Genomic DNA, 19,867 nt, shown 5'->3' on the forward strand with positions numbered 1-19,867 from the left:
GGGGGGGGAGGAGGGAGGGGAGGAGACTGGCATTAAGCTGCTGTAGTATATAAATCTTGTGTTTTCTTTTTATATTGTATATGTTTTAAAAATTATTTTCTATTTCTTGTTGCTTCTGCTGCATACTTTGAGAGACACCTATAATAATTGCTTTTCCTTCCTGTGCCATTTCCTCTTCTCTTTGAAAGCACTGTAGTAACCATGTAAAAAGTAATGATGGGTGCAAGCCAGCTGTATGTTTGTGTAGTATACATGCCAGATTTGGACCCAAATTGTCTAGATGTCTGGAGAAATAAAGTCTTACGCAAGGAATAAAACAAGCATAACTAAAATGTGCAGAGACACTCATGTTATCCTAGGCAATATTGAAATTGGGAGGCAAAGAGAAAAGAATACCTTTTTTGCTTCAGAAAAATCTCATAGGATTTTTTTTTCCTTTTAACAAGCTAATATGTCAAATAAGTCTTTAACTGTTTGTATAACGTCCTTTACTTGCAAGGTATGCAATCCTAAAATTTAAGATAATAGGATGTAAGATACACAGCCACAGGAGCACAATATCCACAAACAGAGTGATTTTTTGATCTATATCTGAGATGGGAACTTACCTGGTTTTGCTACTGTGTAAATTGCAGTTAATGGCTGAAAGAACTAATTAAGTGTCCCTGAAGGGAATGTGTACTCTTTCAGAGGGCTATCTATGAATACTCTTTAATACAGGTATCTGTAATAGCAGAAAACTGTCATACAGGATTTATTCTGATCTCCTCCAAAATAGTCCATCCTTTTTGTCCATCTTCAGAAAGGATCTGAAATTAAATGTGTTTAAAATGGAACCTGTGCTTATTCTTTGCTCCTCTATCTGTTCTGCACTGTCTTGTGTAGTAAGGCAAGCTATCGTGGCCTCTTTCTTTTTGTAATAACCACAGGGACCAGTTCCATTTTATGGCTACTTCAGAAGTATGTGAAGTTGGACCTTTGCCACTGGAGGCGTAGTTTTAGTATGGCCATCGATATTTGCCTGGATCTCTGGGTTGTAGCATCTGCACAACCTCCCTTTTAAAAATGGAACTTTTGTTTTTAAGTAAACTTTTACATTTCTTCAGTAAATTGGGTTTTTACCCAAGTCTTCATATTCGAATCATCTGCTTCTCTTTTGTACGTTAAACTTCATTATGGGATTTTCCTCCCTCTCAAAGAAGATGCTTTTGTGGTTAAAATACAGTACTGGATTTCAGGAAATCAAGAGTTCAGTTTCTGGTTCAACCACAAATTTCCTGTGTGATTGCTTACTATCTCTGCCTTGGTTCCCCGCAGATGTGGTGATGATGTTTTATAAATTCACATGTTAGCAGGGTGCATCTTAATCATTTAATCTGATACTCTGCATAACAGAAATGAAAAAAATTAATTGCCTGCAGAAATGACAGGGTTTGTTTCTGGTGTAACATCTTGGAAGGTTTAACCAGCCTTGATTTAGTTGAGAGTTAGATGGCCAGGTCCAGGTTTCTGCTGTTTAATGCAGTGGCATTTTCTTTTCTAGAAATAGTCTGGAAAACAGTGATTTGAACTGCGCTTGAGGTGGTCACTTGTTGTCCTAAGGTTTTACTGTGTGCATGTGTGGCATAGTGTGTGTGTCTTGAGCCAAAAAGAGTTAACATGGTACGTACTTTTGCAAAAGGGTTTTCAGGGAGGCTGGCCAGTAGGCGCAGGCTGCTAACCACAAACTGAATGCCCTTTCCATGATGAGTTCTTTAGGCCTCTTCTATTCATTCTGGATTTTTGTTCTGAACCCTTTTCACTGTTAGGTTTTGGCAGTTATAACTGTATGTAAACAGTTTTGTCGATGTAAAAGCACGATTACTGCTACCTCTTATTTTTGCTTAATATTTTGCTTCAGTATATATATCCAAATATTACACTTCTGTTTCAAGAAGAATGTTCCACTGAGAGCTCGTGTTCAGCTGGAGTCAACACCCTCCCACGTCTGCTAATGGAAGGCTCATCTGAGCGCTCCTTAGTCCTCATTAGTCATACCTTAGTTTAAAATGCAGAAGAAACTGCACATGTGTTAATTTTACTGACTTTGCTTTAAGCAGGTTAAAGATTACTTTGCAGTTCTGCCAACAAGAGGAATCATAACGACAGTATTTTATGACAAGACATAGTGGCAAGCATCGAGGCACTGACTCCATGCTCCAGGCTCTGCAGCTGGCATGGGGGTTTTTTGTTTTGTTTCTTTTAAAGTAATTTTTCTGAGTTTTTGCTTTAATGCAATTAGTAGTCTGCAATTTACTGAAGCTTCATTTGATAGTGTTAAAATGGAAGTTGTTAAACTAAGTATATTTCTAGGTAATTAATGTTGTTTTTCATGATTGATTTCTCACTGTCATTATTTATTGTTCCACTATGTTTTTGTCATCACAAAAGTTGTCTAAAATTGTGTTTTCTTTCAAATCACTTAACTGCTTATGACGCTGTACAGCAACACAAGGTTGCAAACAGAGTGATCCCTTTGATACTCAACTAGAAATACCTGTTGAATTTAACAATTTGCTGTGTGGGGGCTGTTCTGATTTTCCTCATGGCCCCTTTGAAATTCTCATTTATCAGAATGATAAGCAAGACAAAGCCAGATGTCTTACAGAAGTCCTCTGTGTCACCACAGTTATTTTATCAGCCCAAATAATGACCTCATTTAAAGAGGGTGTGGAGGCTGGCAACAGCCTATTTTCCCTAGAAGTGACTAGAGTGATGCTAATTATATACCCATCTGTTATTTTATTACATGTTAATGACTGCAGAGACCTCACCGGCCAATTGTTTCTCAGTATTCCTGGACAGCTAGTTATAACTTTCATTCTCTCACTTGGCTTCACTTTCTTAAATAGCACTTCTTTTCCAACTGTCATTTTATTTTTGGAACACAGTCAGTACTAAGCTGGCAATGTTCTGATGTGATACTTCAAGGCATGTCTGCTTAGTTCTAATAATTGCTTATTCTGTTCAAAAAAAACCTACCTTGGTTTCTTTCCTTCAAAATGCAGCCCCGTTTCCACCTTAACTTAGCCTTGAAAATAGGTGCAGAAACGGTATGGTATTCTGCTCTTATTCCACCCTGCACTGATTTCTGTATCATTTCTCACAGTAGGTACGTGCTTTCTAGGGGCATGTTAAGATATGTGGTATAATTGTTTTTCCTCTGCATTTAGGAAAAGAATTACTTGTCTGTGCAGGATATTGGGTGGTTGCTAGAGGTGGCAGAATAGTCTTTTAAGTGGCATTGGCTGATATGCTACCAGGAAACTTTACATTGTTTCTGCATTTCTAGATAAGGCTCTAAATTACCAGCGGTACCGGCTGTGCCTAAATTTAAAGATAATGGTAATAGCAAGCTGCCACATAAATAAATAGTTGAAAGTGAAAGGAGGAAGGTAGCTTAAGCAAGCAGCTCATGAGAAAGTATTCATTTCCAAAATGCAGCAGAGAAAGAAGAAAACTAAACGGAGACCGAACCTTAGATGTTCGCTCTGTACATTAGGTTTAATGGTTCTATCAACGGCTTCATATGACAGGAAATGATCTGGGCGTTTTGTTCACTTATTCTGGATGCCCTTAGTTTCAGAGAGCAACTGGTAACATGGATTGCACCTCGGAAGGGGACAGCTGAACTCTCCCTCTGGCTTTAGTGAGGAAAGAGCAGCGATGAAATCCGTGGACTGTGTGCACGTCATCCAACAGAAGGATACCGCCTCCTCTCCCTCTGCCCCCCCTGGTGCTGCTTCAGGCACCGCGGGACTTTTTTCTGTCACATTCCTGTGGCTTGCAATGCTCCTGTCCTCTTGTCTTGCAGCAGTGTCTCTTTACCATGTTATCGCCCTGAAAACAGAACTAGAAGCTCTGCGCAGCAAGCTGATCTACAGGGTCCACGCGAGGTCTCTGCTAGACCAGCCACCCGTGTCCTCCGATGAAAACAAAGCGGGTACCCCCGTTTCTTCCTTCCTGCGAGCGTCTGCAGCTGGCGCCGGGCAGGTAAGCCGGAGGGCTGGGTTTTGGCTTGCAGGGGATGAGCAAACGCAGGGCTGCTCTCACGGATTGCTGCTTCTCCCCCTTAGGAGAACAGGCTGCCTGGCCCTGGCCCAGCTGAAAGCTTCCAAAACGAAATATGGAACGGGAGCAGAAACAGGGGAAGAAGGTCTGTTGTGCACACGGAAGAAACAGGTAAATAGCATCTAGTGGAGTGGGTTGGGTTGCGCGTCTGGATACCGTCTCGGGAAAGCAGCAGTGCTTGAGCGGTGCCTTCTCCTGTTGGCGGACCTGTGCTCCCAGAGCCTGTTACGGTTTTCACAATTACCGCTGAATGGATGGTGTTAACTGTAGGCGAATCCTCTTAATGGTTACCATACTACCTAAGGTACCAGATATTCATGCTATCTGCCAGTTGGACTTTGAACGTTAGATCCCAAACCTGCTGCTTGTAGCAGAGGTATTGCTCGATGATGCGGTAGAGCCGAGTAAGGCAACTTTAAATCATTCGGACAGTAAACTGCTCGATTCTAAATCCATCAGTCTCAACTCAGGCTGATGCCTAACTTGTTTCTCTCTGATCAATAGTAGGGAGGGAAAGCTATTATTAAAAATGCCAAGTCATTTTTCTGGGAAAACGTGCTCATCCTAAAAGAGAGAAGTAACAAGAAAGCTCCTTAACTTTAGGGAAGTAGGAGTTTTCAAAGAGAAAGGCTGGCTTGTACCTGTCAAAAGAGGCAGACTACAAGGAATTCAGAAGTTTAGCATCATTTCTACATTAAAACAATCTATTAATATAATTAACAAAATTAATAAAGGCATGGCTATCCAGCAAGATTTTTTCTGTCGTGGCCTTTTTAAAAGGTACTGCAGAGAACACTGAAGACTGTGCTCCATAAAGGACTTCTGATGCGTATGATAATGTTGGAATATTGATGGCATACATTTGTTTCCTTTGGGGATAAAATGCCTACATTTTTTTCTTTTTCTCTTTCCAAACACACCGATGCCTGATAGGATGAAATACAGAATTTTATTATAAGAGTTTGCACACGTGCTTTAATTGCACTGAGTAACTAAAAATGTTCTCGAGTTGCTAAATCAGTTCAATCCTCTTATGGATACTTTTAGATTATTTTAACTGATGAAAGCTCATATCTTAAATTAATAATAGATGAAGTGGAAATGGAGTAATTTGTAGGTAAAGACTAAATCGAAGTTTGCTTAAAATATGCTTTTGAGTAACTAATTAATGTGAAATGTATTTCACTTAAGCTTCAGCAAGCTAAATGAAATTTAAGTTCTAGAGTATTATCACTCTACTTACCTCCACTATTCTCAAAAGAGAATATTCATTTAGGACACCACCCAAAATCCATAGGTTTAAATGGGATATATTCTATTTCATTAGTAATCTTTGGTTCAGGGTCTTGGCTAAGAGCGATTTCACAAACAGGACGGAGGACAAGATTGCTTCAATTGTATTTCTTGCAGCCTGTTTCCTATCACAGGAACCACAGAGCTTCCCCGTTCTCCCCACCCTAGCATCTCCCAAATAAAAACTAGTGATCTAAAGCACAAGTATCATCAAAAATAAGGAGGCATGTCTTTTTTTAAATGAATTTTATAGCATCGCTACTCTGCAAGTTAGCTAGTTCCCTTTATGGTAGCTTTCATCTTTATTCCTGTTGCTATTTGAGGGTGTATGGGGGAGAGAAGGGTTGTGGGCTCCTCAGCTGTGCTTCTGGCAGACTTAAGATTCTTCTCATCAGGTAGCCACCTCTGATTATAGCTATTTACCTTTATTCACATAAAATTCTAATTAAGCTACTTATTTTTGTAAGCTTTTTTTTAAAGATACAGCTGGCTTTAAAATTATTTAGGATGGATGACAGAAAGCACAGAATATGAACATTCATTTAAAAGGGAAAAGCTACATAGGTTGACCCACTACAAAACTGTTTTCTCACATGGCCATCATACTTTTGTCTATAAAACAGTAAATTACAAATCTTGCATTTATATAAAAGGTCATCTGTTAGACAGGGCTACCTTTCTGCCTGCTCTAATTACAACAAATGAAGCTTGTCAGAGTTCAGTAAGATGTTACATTTTCTCGGATCAGATTTCACTGATGGTCATGAACCTACTAGTTAATAAATTTTGTTTTAGCAGAGTGAGTGCCATAAGAGAACATGGTGTTGTTCATGGTGCTGAATCCTGTCTGGCACTTAGTTGTGTACACGGAATTACTAGCCCTGCATTTTGATCTTCTCATGTCCATTTCTGGGTACCAGAATCCCAGCAGCCTCCAAATTGTCTTGCAGATGCACTGCACTCATTCTGGTACCATGGCAGATAAATTAGGGTATTGAGTGAGGTGCCTTGTTCTTGTCCTATTTCTGTTTGCTTCAACAAGGTCTCAAAGTAGAGTCTGGTCTCGTAATTAATTGTTGATCCATAATTTCACTTTAACGTGGACCAGTTCCTGAGAAAGTGAATATTTGAAAATGTCACCGATATATAACTGCTTCTCTTGTGCTTCATCAGAGAGCAGAAGTAAAATATAGAACCATTATTTTGTTTATTTATAAAGTTGTGGCTTGATTCTGTTTTCTTTTTAAACTTTCATTATTAACTTCCAAAAATGGATGCCCCCTGATTCTTTTTAGGCCCAGCACAGCCTTTCTTGAACATATGGAATTTCCACTTTAATATTTTTTTTCTATTTGCTTGATGTTGTGTGCATAAAAGTGGCCACAAATTAGAATTTTAATTAAAATGACAATTGAATGAAAATGGCTATAACACAAGGTGGTTCTTTCATATTTTTATGGGGTATGCATTTGTCTGTGTTCATGCATAAAACTATTAGTCATCAGTAGTTGTACCTTCTGTGTCTTGAGAAAATTTCCAGCTCAAGTAGGTTGAAGAGATGGGTTTCAGGCATCAATTCCAAACAGCTAGCAGTCAGAACCAGAGTTCTCGATACAATGAGTAGGAGTTAATGGGTGATTTTGAAAGGTACATATTATTAATATTCAGGCAGATACATCATCTAACCACTTCTAACAAATGTCATATCAGGACACATAAGAACAGATATAATTTTTCTTATTTGTCTTTATTTTTATGAATTTTGCCTGTAGAGGAAAATCACTGCACAACAAAAACCTCTCCTTAATTTTACACCCTGTTGACAATTACTGATTGCCTTGCCTGCGTGTTTCTTTCTAAGTTGTATATGGACTTGAGTCTGGGAACAAGATATAGGTTCCATTACCTAAGCCAGTTCAATGTACAAATGTCAAGTTTCATTTACATGCTCTCTCTGTGCCTCGTTCTGATCATTATTGTGGGATTCTGTTTCCCGCGGCCAACTAGGGAGGTGAGCATCGGGTGTTCTGTAAACTCAAATTCAGGCAACATTCTGCTGTGATGAGGTTGGAGCACCCATGGACTATATTTACTTTGGTGTACTGAGGTTATCCATCTCAACCAGACTGATTGCATGTATGGAAGGAACTGAGGAGCAATTCTAAGTAATTCCAGAAAGCAATGAGGCAGGCTAACCTGGCGTGTGAATTGGCAATTTTTTTTTTTTTTTTTACTAGCATTTCCCAGATTCTACTCCAATATCAGTTGTGTCCATGGGAAATAACTATTGCCATGCAAGCGTGGTGTATAAGTTGTGAGAATTTTGCCATTGTTCTTGGTATAATTACCTTACTGGCAAATTGATACATTTGCTTTGGCAAATTGGCACATTTGTTGGTTAGAAGTGTTTTGACTCTGTATGTTGTTGTTTTAGATCTCCGCGACAGAGGGATAGCAAGAACTTTCACAAGTGGAACTTGACTTTAGTGATCTTTGAATCAAGAAACCTAACCTTTTGTTACTAGTCTAAACAAATGCCGCGTATAAAATTCCCTCACCAAATATTCAAAATACTTATTTTATTGTTTGAAGAGGGGAAATATAAGAGTTCTCTTAATTAAAAAAAAAAAAGAGGCCTACTTCTTGAAAAGATATGTTAATCTTTTTTGTTTCTGCTGACAACAGTCTAACTCAAAAGGAAGTAGGCCCTTCTATGTGAAAGGATAGAAAATGACTTGATACAATGCTGCAATTTTACATGAAGAATTGCACTTAATGAATGAATGACTCAGTGCTGTGTATTATGCAGAACACTGTGCAATCAAAAATACACAAAATAGGCTCTAATTTTTGAAAACAATATTCTGCTTTATACTGTGTAATAGAAGTCTACATAAAGTCTTCTTAATTCTTAGTAAATGATTTCCTTGTTATTCTGATTGTAACATGTTACTGGTAATTCTGTTAAGGTCAAAATAATTCTATCAATATGTCCAAGATATTTGTTAGATCTGAGTCATATCTGTAACTATGACCAAGCAATTTTAATGCAGGGACTGATTTAATCCATGATTAATGCCATATAAAGACTTCTTAATTAAAAAGCAGCAAATTTAACCAGTCTATAAAAATGCACGAGCAAAACATAAAAGAAGATCTCTTGTGATGAGAAACAAAGAAGTTAAGGGAAGAACTACAAATTGTTCAAGAACATGCATATCATTTATAAATTTAATTATCTAGTGTTTAAGTATGTTTTGGGAAGTCTACAGAGAACAGATCTAGACCAAAAAAGGAACCTAAACAAGCAGGTCTGTTTTTTAAAGTTCAGGGTTTTTGCTTGGTTCTATTTCAGCAAAAATTGAGATAGATGTTTCAGGCCTCAGATATCACAACTTTAAAATTTATGCATGAGTTCACAGATAATGAACTTGAAATTTTGTTTGGATGGATTATGAAGTTAGATTGCAAAATATTAAAATGATTATGCAAGTTAAATAATACAAAAACTTGCATGGGAGGGCAAATTTGATTCTACCAATATCAGGTCTTAAATCATGCAGATATGCGAAAGCTGCATTCCTATCCTGCTGCAAAAGCTAGCTTTTTTAAAAAAAATTGTGGTTACATTGCTCAACCAGTGGAGAACACAACCCTTCATGTGCTGGCTGTGGTTTATAAAGGCATCTGGAGTCACTAACTTCTTCAGAATTGGCTGTTTTGTTCATGGAAGAAGGCAGACTCTGAATTGTTGTTCTCCCCACCCACATCCCGCAGAGCGGTTAAAATCAGAAAAAAAAAAAAAGCTTGTCAAAGCAAAGCTGTTATATGAAGTCACAAGGGGACGGAGAACACTTTATTGGTCTAGATACACTCTGTTTTGTACAGCTAGACCTCATGGTGACACTCAAGTCTAGATATTTTTACACATTTTTAAGAGGTGTTTTACAAATCCTGTATTCTGCTTGCATTATTAATTATTCAGAAATCCTCTAGACTAAAAAGCTGATGCTCAGGTTTGATTTACACTGGGCTGAAGGGCATTCAGGTAGAGCTTTTGATTTATTCTGCTCAGTACTGTTAGTAACTATTCAACCCATATTTTGTAATGCATATATTCTTGACATTGTACTTCAGGTAAGATTTGGGTCCTTCTTGGAATAGAATTGCTAACATTGCTTAACAATGTTTAACTTTTTACTGAAAATCCCTGTTAATCTTCCCAGAAAATATACTCTCTACATCCATATCTTCTCCTTAATAGTAGTGTTGTTTACTCTGAATTTGTTTCAATGAATTACTTAATTTTAAACCTATGTATTTCCATTGACATCAAAGTGAAGTACCTGTATATACTGGAAATAGTTGTGTGTCAGTCTTGGCTTCTGAACATTTGTTTGAAGCATGTTGTTATTCAATCCCTCAAACAGTTTTTTAGATATTATTTGTCCTTTGCAGCTTTAGGTAAAACAGCCACTGTGCTAGTTTCTGTTCTCTTTATTGTTATGAATGACACTGTTGTATCCATATTTCTCCATGAAAAACAAACTTACTGTATTCTGTGGAGCCTTATTTCTACCTGCATACACGAAAAAAAAGAGACAGTGAGACTTCTTTAGAGAGTATATGTAGCTTTGATATCTGTAGCATAAAGCAGAGTTGGTATGTGTTTTAGAAAGATGGAAAAGATCTCAGACTGTATGGAACTTGCCAATTTCAATTCCTGTGTAGCAGTTCTCAGCAATAACGATTAGTATTTCAATGCTGCAGACAACTGAAACATAAATCCAGACTTGCAAACTGTGAATCAGGATAGTTTCAAGAATGTCATCAAGTTTGCAGAGCAGGTTTAACAAGGTTGCTCAAGTAGGCATAGCTTTCACTGCTTGTAGGTGCTACTCATTGGTACCCAGCTGCATAGCAGCTGGTTAGCGTAAATCATAACAAATCCTCTCTTGGTTAGTTGAAAAATCCAGTGGCCATACTAATGAGTTCTTTTTAAAAGCAGGAGTGAAAATTTTGATTTAGCTTACTGAAATACTAGGGAATCAGCAAATTCCATTCGGTAGGAATGCACTTTGCTCCAAAGGAGAGTGAATTAATACCTTGCGAAATAAATTGCCCGATGTGCTTTGTTGTGCGACTCCAGAAAATCCCATTTCAATTGTATTTGGAAGCTTCTTTTTCAGAAAATTCTGTCACTTGCAAGTGTGGTAGAAAAATGACTGCTGTATAATACCTTTTTTCATTTTGTGTTGGCTTGGTTTTTCTATTCCTTATCAGAAGGCAGGGAATTCAGATGTCTTTAAATTCTTGGTTTGAAAATCAGTAGATTTTGGCACATTACTGATGAGTATTGACAGCACTCGAGGATACGTTCCAGTGTAGGAGATGGGAGCTCGCAGGACAGCATTCCCGTTAACGTCCGCAGGTCTCGCGGGCTGCGCGATTGCTGCGACGCTGACGCGCTCCCAGGCGTGCGCGTGAACCGTTGTCCGCTGCCGGTTGGCACCGCTGAGTGCTGGTGAGCACCCAGCCCTCCTCTGGTGTTTTCAGGCAGGTCCCCTTGGAAAGGAGACTTGGATACAGAGAGAGGCCGCTTTCTCCTCAAACCCTTTTGCCGTGCAGCGAGAAGTTTGTGCTGCTGGGCGCTGGGTTGCACATGTGGGTACCACTGGCCGATGTAGAAACAGGACCCCATGGAGCAGGGCACTGCCTGTCATAGGAAGAGTGGCCAAATCTGACCCACAGCTTTCTTACCTGAAAAGAGGTAAACAAAAACGGAGATTTAGCAGTCCACAGCAGAATTTTCTTCTCTTGACTCTTAGTAAATTCATTTGGTTTCTGTCAAGTGCGGTAAATGTTACTACTCAGTTTTCCAACCTTCAGTGTAGCACTAGAACCAGATGTTTTCATTAAAATCTGCTCTACGCAAATGCAACTATCCTTTTTCTCTTTTATCCTGTTCCCTGACATTTATGCTTAGCAGATTTTTTTTAAAAGATTTTTGTTTCACTTGCAAGCCTGTATTTTAACATACTGCAATATTTTTCTCTGATCAAACTCCTGTTTTCTCAGTGTTGCCAGTCTCTACAGTTTTGAGTAACGCATCAGTTTTGACAGATACGAAGCTATTTGTTATGTGTGCATTAATTTGCTAACAGTCATCTCTGTATCTTGCCTCTTAGTCTCAGTATAGGTTGACTGAGTGTGGGTATCTGAAAACATATTGAAAGTACATGTATATGGATTTTGAAAGTGTAGCTTGAAAGTACCGTGTAACCAGTATATATGACTAATATTTTATAGCAACTGTGACTGGAAACTAATTTCTCTAAATAATATAGTAAACATCATTAGAAAATCTCATCTCTGTCAGAGGGTTGGGGGCTTTTTTGAGCTTTTGCTTAGAAAATCAGGCTAATTGATGTGATGATTCCTAGCTCATTTGACTTACTGCTACATTTTTCAATTATATTAGGACCAGAGATTAAAACAAGCAAGTATTACTTGTGCTACTATCTGAGGCCTCCTGTTTAGCTGCATGATCTCTGAAAGTTATCTAGTACGTGTTGTGGTATGAATTTTATTTTGGCACATTTGAGTAAGATCTGCATTAAAATCAATAGATTATGTTTTCAAATAAGTGGTGAGACCGAGAGAAGATTTTTTTTCATGTCCTTTTTTTTTTTTTTTAAAGTAGTTTCTTTGATTTCAAAATGCTTTCACTTTGCAGTGCTGCAGGCTTGTTTGCAACTGATTGCTGACAGCAAAAGTGACATCCAACAGAAAGGTAAGAGTATGTTCCATGATTTATAGCTAACTATTCCATGTATTAACTCTTCCATCCAATTTTATCTAACTTCAAAGCAGTAACTGAGTTATGTCACTGAATTAAAAAAAAAAAACAAAACAAGAGGTCCCTGCATCTGGACAGCCCTTGCAAATATCTTCTTTTCAGTGGGGAAATCCAGCTAGGGAGACTGGAAGTCTTGACTAGAAGTCAGCTTTGTTAATTTTTGACAGATGGAGATGAAAAAAGTAACTTTTCTTTCTGATTACCCAAAACTTATTGTTTCTTTTAGATGATTCAAGCATTGTCCCTTGGCTTCTGAGCTTTAAACGTGGAACAGCTCTGGAAGAACAAGGAAATAAAATAGTGATCAAAGAAACAGGATATTTTTTCATATATGGCCAGGTGAGAAAGCTCAATTCATTTTAGCATCTGACTGTTTAAAGGATTTTTAATGTCTCCATACAATATATTTTAAGTCTGCACCTCTTCATTCTGTAGGTTTTATATACTGATACAACATTTGCTATGGGACATCTAATACAGAGGAAGAAGGCCCATGTGTTTGGTGATGATCTCAGCTTGGTGACATTGTTTCGCTGCATCCAAAACATGCCACAGTCTTATCCGAATAATTCTTGCTATACTGCTGGTAAATATCTAAGTTTTCCTTTTCTTTGCAAATAAACTGTATCAAACAGAATCTGTAGTGTTGGATGATTAAGTATTGTGGCAGTTGTAAAGAAAATGGACTGCATTCATGGATCTGGTTAATTGCAAAATTACAGAATACTTTAAAAAAATACAGTTTTATATAAATGGAGGCAGTTGGAGAGTATGCATCTAACTTTGGTGATCTCAACAATTCCCCTCTCTCCATTGACTATACAATATGGTTAGATACTTTGGTGCTTTCAGTTAGATGCAGACAAAAGGAGTATATATTGTCCTTATTGAAGAACTTGGTTTAACTTAACTAAATGTGGAATTCAACCCTTATCCCAGTAAAATATTTAGGAGCTATGTTCTGCTTTAAAACATCATATATGAATTTTAGCCACCCAATTTAGCCTACCGTACTGTAGGATTTCCAAAGATATTTCTTATCAGCTTAATTCTCTACTCCTTGTAATGGCTACTGCAGTTTTTACTCTTTGGTTAGATGAGAAGTAGTTAATTCCTATAAAGAGCTCTTTCTGACTGCACAAATTAGAAACACTACAAGAAAGACCAATTAAAATATTTAATGCAAGTCCAGCAGGCTCAATGCTCTCTCTCTATATATGTATATTCCTGCAGTAGCATTTAAGGAATTATTGTCAAGGCCCATTAAACCTTGTTTGGTAGCTCTTACCTGTCTGTCTTTTCCCCTTAATTGTGGGTTTGAGGGTTGTCTCTTTTGTTGTTTTCCAGCAAGATCTGTGTGAATAAAAACTACCTTTTTTTTTCAATGCCTTATAAAAAAAATGGGTGACATTGAATGACAGAGTTGCCTGTTGGCAAGTAATGGCATTAAACAAATGGGATGGGGAAGGAAGCTAATTTTTTTTTTTTTCCAAATAAAAATAAATTAGCTACTTCCTTCTGGCAATTGAGGCTACCAAACATTTTCTTTAACTTTCTGCCCCTCCACCCACACATTCTGGCATCATAACCACCTTCAATTTCATCTGTCCTCTAATTTCACCCTTGTGTTACTCCCCCTCTTAACGAGGATCTCGGCTCCATCCTGCCACTTCAGGGTTCCTGCTTCCCAAATTCCCGCCCTTCTGCTTTCACCTGGGAAACCAAATCTCACTGCAGTATCTCATGCTGTTGAGCACATGTCGCAGCAGATGTCAGATGCGCTCTCAGCTCAGTGGCTGCGACTTGAGGGCGAGGTGCTTTCGGTTATCGCATCAGCTGGTGGACGGCTGGCAGGAAGCAGACTTCTGTGCTCTGCAGTGGGTCAGCTGCTGTCTGGTAACTTCATTTGGTTGGTAAAACTCGTCAGACCTCTTCCAGAAGTGTGGGAACAGAGTGGTCTAGGACCGGCAGTACCCAATGCTGACCTTGACTGTCACATCACCGTAACGCAAGGAATCTGAGTACACCACCGTTACGCGTTTTTGCAGTGTTTGCTTAAGTGGACTGTGATATGCTGAGTGCAGAGTGGAAAGTAGGTCCAGCTCCACAGAGGACGTTAAGTGTCAGCTTTGGGTAGGCTGCAGTTTGTAAGAATGTGCCTAAAGATAAAAAAAGCACTCGTCACAAGTAACAAGCCATGCTTTTGTTTGTAAGATGACGTTTAGTGACTTTTTGAATACTGTTTATGAAAAGAATGTATTTGAAATATTAACTTTAAAATATCCCAAATCTTTTGCCAGGCATTGCAAAATTAGAAGAAGGGGATGAACTTCAACTTACAATACCACGGAGAAGGGCCAAAATATCCTTGGATGGAGATGGTACTTTTTTTGGTGCAGTTAGACTCCTCTGAAGCCCTTCATTTCTGTTGTTATGCTTAATGCAGTTTTCTTCTTTTCCCATGCGTTTGTCAGAAAAAAATATTCAATTGTAATAAAGATGCCAATTCAGTCTCTCCCCGTCCACCACTAGCTTCTGGGAACTTTTCTTCGGTTTAATAAGCAAACCCAAAACAGGAAACACACCAGACAAACTTGTGAGATATAACCATCATGTGACTACCAGAAAGCCAATTTATTTTAGACAGTGGGAGACTCTAAATAACAACTGTAAAGCAATGGCTTTTGGCTTTAAAACAATTTCTTGTCCGTAAGGCAAATCAAAGGAGTTGACCATAAAGTATAGCATAAACAAGACCATTGACTATCAAATTATTATCCATAATGGAAAAGAAAAACTAAAATACAAGTACATCTTAGATTTGCTTTGTTTCATCAATAAAATATTTGAAGTAGGAAGTATGGGGAAGAAACATCAAACAGTAGATTCTTCATCACAAAATTGAGGTGTCAGGTGGGTTTTGCAGTTTTTTTGTTTTTTCTTTGACACCAAGATTTTGGGGGAGGAAAAAATCTAAATGTATGGGATAATGAAAACAAACTCCTCAGAAATATACAGAATAGTAGCCACTGGCTTGCTGCTTCCCTGTAAACAAAAGGTGTATAAGTTACTAAAATCTATTAGTATTTACTAATTAGAATGAATTTTACTGGGAAAAGAACATGTAAGATGCTTCAACAGCTTGATCTTCAAAGCATTGCTACTCATCAAGGAATATGTGTATACTTCTATGTAAGCAAGGCAGGAATAGAAAGAAACAGTGAGGTTAGACACAATACAGTAAGTGGAATTGGATTTCTGGCAGTCATATATAGATGTTGTGTGTATATACATATACACAGTATATATGTATATATATGAAAGTATGTACACACATCCATAAGCCTTTGACATTTGGGCATAGAATTTTATCTTCTTTTGAATAGTTTATGGAATGGAAATATTACTGCATACATATTTTTTGTATTTCTCCTGCTTTTTGCTATGATCCATTCTATGCAATACAGTAAAAAGAAAAATCCAATAAACCTGGAACCAGCCATACAACTAAGAAAGTACATTTGTATCCCAGATATCTAGGCTCAGTCCCTAAGTTAACTATAGGCTTTTCCTGCAGTTTTCAATATATTGCTCAACATTGTTTTACAAAAAAATCAGACCTGTAGAAAGGCTAAACAGATGTCTTTTTTTCTTTTCTTTTGTTTGTCTGCTTTGTTCAGTAGATAAGATTTATGTATTTTTAACCCCAAGAATCTGTGTGTACTGTGTGGTCAAGGTAATAGCGTGGTAATAGTGTGGTCAAGGCTTCTAGGAGCTATCGTAATACAAACATTGAATACTTATCCACTGATCTTTAAAGAGGTATTGAAGTGCTACTGGAATAGATAAAATAATAAAACCGACAGTAATGAATTGTACTTCATTTGAAAATATTTTTTAGGGGTTGAGAATTGTGTCATATAAGCTCATTTAGTAAAGAAAAGATGCTTTGTATATTGCAGTCTCCTCGTCTGTTTTTATAAATTGTGCTGATTTGATTGAGTTCTCATGGTGATAGACAATAAATAAAAGAGATTTGGAGCTAGGAATTACAGACTATGGTAAACTAATGAAACAATTAATCCAACTTCTCTGTGCTTCAAGAAGATATTTCAGCAATAAGCATAGGTGTATTGGATTACCACACCGGGATTTTTATGAGGCTTAACTACAGTTACGAAATGTCTGGAAGTCCTCCTTATACAAATTTATTTATTTATGTGTCCTGGAGCCGAAGCAGCTGCTGCTGTTTATTATTATTATTATTATTAAATTTTGATGTGCTAAGTTTGCCAAAAAGACATTTGAAATCCTCTACAGGAACCCTCAGTTTAGCCAAAGGTTGTGTGAAGCTGCACGTAGATAAAACAATTATTAGCATGCAGTGAGTTGTCTGTTATTACTGACATATCTTAAAGACATGCTCTGAGTCTCTAATCAGAAGCTTGTTGATTTTAGCATTGTCTGATGACAGAAAAAAATGTTGTTGCTGTTGCTTTCCCAGAGACTTGGTGGCTAAACCTGCAAATCTAACTTTTGGTATGCAAGGTTCCCCGGTGCTTTCAGTGGGCTTGTGTGTGCTTAGCTTAAGCCAGTTCTGAAGGTGCTTGGCACCTTAGTGTCGCTTTGATATAAACAGACACAGTGTAATATTTTAAACATACAGCACATAGCAAAAATTCTGTGAAGCTAAATCAGTTGTCATCGTTGCCCCTTTTCCTCACCATATTCCTTCCTTCTGCTGCTGGCAAATGTGGACAGCACAGAATTTTGGAAAGTGTTTGGGGTGTGGTGTGGCTTGGAGGAAAACTTCTCTCTTCTGAATAAAAAGATTTCTAAAGTGTTCCCTTCCTTTAGTAGGATGAAACCAAACCTCAGGTTTCTTCACAAAAAAATGTGAACCATGATAACTCCCACATGTGTGCAAAAAGTGTAAGTCAACAGACTGTTCAGATACTTCTACTGATTTTGTTGTTAGATTCGTTTTCTGCTGGCTTCATGAGAAAACTTGTCTTTGCAAAATTAATCTGCTTCTGCACAAAGTTGAGTTTTAACAGGTCAGCATTTTCTGACCAAAGCAGGAAGAAGAGGAGGATACCTCATTCCTGATGATTCTGCTAACAAACTGGTGATACATGAGGTAGCAAAGTGCATCTAGACCTCAGTCATGCTTATGCTTCAGTTAGTGGGAGTTACTGAAACTTTCTGCATTTGATAGATGTTATTTAAATAAGTGTTACAGGTAATAAGTAGTATCTAATTGGTTCATACTATATTTTACATTCTTATCAAGGACATCTAGCATTTAAGATAGGTTTTTGCAAATGCAACAAACTGTGCGAATACTCTTGTTCTTTTTTATGTGGTGTTAAGCAGCATCATGGCAAACATAAGGGACTTGAACATTTTCTTTCCAGTACATTTTCACAGAAAGTGTGAGCTTGTATCATTCTTTCCTTTTTAATAATGTGCAGTTGGCAGATATATAGCTGCTTTGAAGCACGTAATTTGTGTCTTAAAAATGAAAATATGTCTGTTATATAATACGCAGTCACACACCCTACCGACATACGCAGTATGCTCATTGCATGGCTCTCCCATCTCTGACTATTTCTCAAATTGCTCAACGTTTGCCATTGTAAGACCTCAAATTCAGTTGTCCCGTAGTTTTGGCAAGCTTATACTGCTGGAGTTGAGATTTTCTGTATCTCTGGTTTATGTCTTAGGTTGAATTGTCTTGGATAACTTCAGCACCCAAAGTTCTACTCTTCTAAAGATGATGGTAGGGACAATGAATTGTTTGGATTTTATTTTAATGATTTGGCTACTTTTTCTTTAGAAGGGTCTAGAGACTCTATGCTTTGAAAGAAGAAATGCGTGTAATGTGGGTTTTTGCTTTCTTTTAATCACGATTTTCTTTCTTTCTTTCCTTCTTGTGCACTCGTGCTGGATGTATGCTTTTGAAGAATATTTTATGCTTTCTCAAGTTAAGCATATTCTGTTCCTACAGAACTTTCAAACGGGAGAGGAAAATGTTCCCAGCAGTTTTGTCTCTTGGCTGAGTCCATGGATTACCACCATCAGTAAGATCTAAGGTTGTTTTTCAGGGTCAGTCCAAGCAGCAGTGAGAAGGAAATTGATGCAAACGCAGGGAAGAGGGAAGCTAAGTCTGTGATGTAGAGAAGATCTCATGGAGTTTGCAGGTTACATAGAGTTTAGGGGTGACAGGGAAAACAAACCCGATTTGCAGCTGGACTGCAGAAATTGGAGAGACCCTAACTGGGATTTGGTTGCTTGTGAGGTGGGGAGAAATGCAAGGGCATGGAATGGACTGGCTGTGAAAAGCCTGGGAACTAAGTGAGGTTAGGCAAAGACAGCAGCTTTGTGGAAAAGGGCCAAGGGTTCCTGGGGAAAGCAAGCTAAAAGTCTGCAGTGAGCCCTGTCAGAGACGAAGGCTAACAGCATACTGCTCTGTATTAACAGGTGTGCCACCGGTAGATTAAGGGAAGGGGTTATTCCCCTTTTCTTGGCACCTTTCAGGGTGTATTTGGAATACTGCATCCAGGTTTGGACACACTACACCACAAATACAAGGACAGTGAGAAACTTGAGGGAGTCCATTTGTAATGCAGGGGGGTGGTTGGGGTGCACACACTTGCCCTATGAGGAGGGGCTGAGGGAAATGGGTTTATTCAGCCTGGAGAAGAAGCTTGGGGGGTCCTAACAGCAGCCTTCTAATGCCATGTCAAGAAAACAGAATCACACCCTTTGAGAGGCCCATGGTGGAGTAAGAAGAGACAATGAGCACAAATCAAACTGGGAAGTTCATATTTGACATAAGGAAAAAAATTATTACCATGGTGTCATGGTCTATTTGGATTTCTCAAATTTACTGGTCAATGTACTCTGTAAATTAAACTTCATTTTATGAGCTCATTAGGAAAGAAAACAAGCATGACAAACAAGGGTTCAATCCCCTTTGTACAGACTAGGCAAACATGTGAATTCACTAATTCATCACTTAAGTCATGAGGTTTCTAACTCACAAGCTCTCTAATTCATAATTGGCAACTCGGAACTTGTAACTTGTGCACCGATGAGCAAAGCAGTTACCTACCTGATGGGGAGAGCACTCATCCTTCCTCCTCCACCACCGTGAGGGTGTCCCCTGTATCCCACTGAGAAGCACGAAAGCCTCAGCAGTCTGGCTGTTGTGGGATCTGCTTCAAGAACTTTTTGGGTAAGCTGATGTATTTACGCCTTCCAGCTTGGAAGTTGGGTCTATGCCATTTCCGTGAGTTAGCAGATTGTGAAGAAACTGTCAGACAAGCAATCTGCAGGGATGATGGCTGCAGGAGACAGCCAGCGGCAGGCGGTAATGGCTGCATCATGGCCTTTTAGCTCTTTCTGGCCACTGTGTCCTGCCTACGTGTTGCTATTGCTTTGACCTAATGGTGCTTATCCCAGCATAGGTCAGGCCTTAGCATGAGCTGTGTGTTGGCCAAAATCTGAGCAGGAATTGAGTGGAGTCAAACCATGGGGACTGAAGCAGGTTGCCCAGAGGCTGTGAAAAATCCATTCCTACAGATTTCCAGCACCTTAATG

The 19,867-nt window shown here is 38.5% G+C and overlaps 1 protein-coding gene across 1 annotated transcript; it reads left to right on the top strand.

Moving 5' to 3' along the window:
* Window positions 1–3,455: 3,455 nt before the first annotated feature.
* On the top strand, window positions 3,456–15,107 carry TNFSF13B (tumor necrosis factor (ligand) superfamily, member 13b). Its single transcript, XM_010578326.1, has 6 exons — window positions 3,456–4,032; window positions 4,116–4,221; window positions 12,140–12,196; window positions 12,489–12,601; window positions 12,698–12,848; window positions 14,563–15,107. Exons 1-6 carry the CDS (start codon window positions 3,706–3,708, stop codon window positions 14,673–14,675), a joined length of 867 nt encoding a protein of 288 aa, XP_010576628.1. The 5' UTR covers window positions 3,456–3,705; the 3' UTR covers window positions 14,676–15,107.
* The last annotated feature ends 4,760 nt before the right edge of the window (window positions 15,108–19,867 follow it).

Source organism: Haliaeetus leucocephalus, unplaced genomic scaffold, assembly GCF_000737465.1.
Source record: "Haliaeetus leucocephalus isolate CR32 unplaced genomic scaffold, Haliaeetus_leucocephalus-4.0 Scaffold626, whole genome shotgun sequence".
Lineage (NCBI taxonomy): Eukaryota > Metazoa > Chordata > Aves > Accipitriformes > Accipitridae > Haliaeetus > Haliaeetus leucocephalus.

What these genes read in the sequence shown, in the direction of transcription:
- TNFSF13B (XM_010578326.1), top strand. Translation starts at nt 3,706, where the DNA reads ATGAAATCCGTGGACTGTGTGCACGTCATCCAACAGAAGGATACCGCC. An exon ending in CTGCAGCTGGCGCCGGGCAG is followed by an intron (nt 4,033 to 4,115) that starts GTAAGCCGGAGG and finishes TCTCCCCCTTAG; the next exon opens with GAGAACAGGCTGCCTGGCCC. An exon ending in TAATTCTTGCTATACTGCTG is followed by an intron (nt 12,849 to 14,562) that starts GTAAATATCTAA and finishes ATCTTTTGCCAG; the next exon opens with GCATTGCAAAATTAGAAGAA.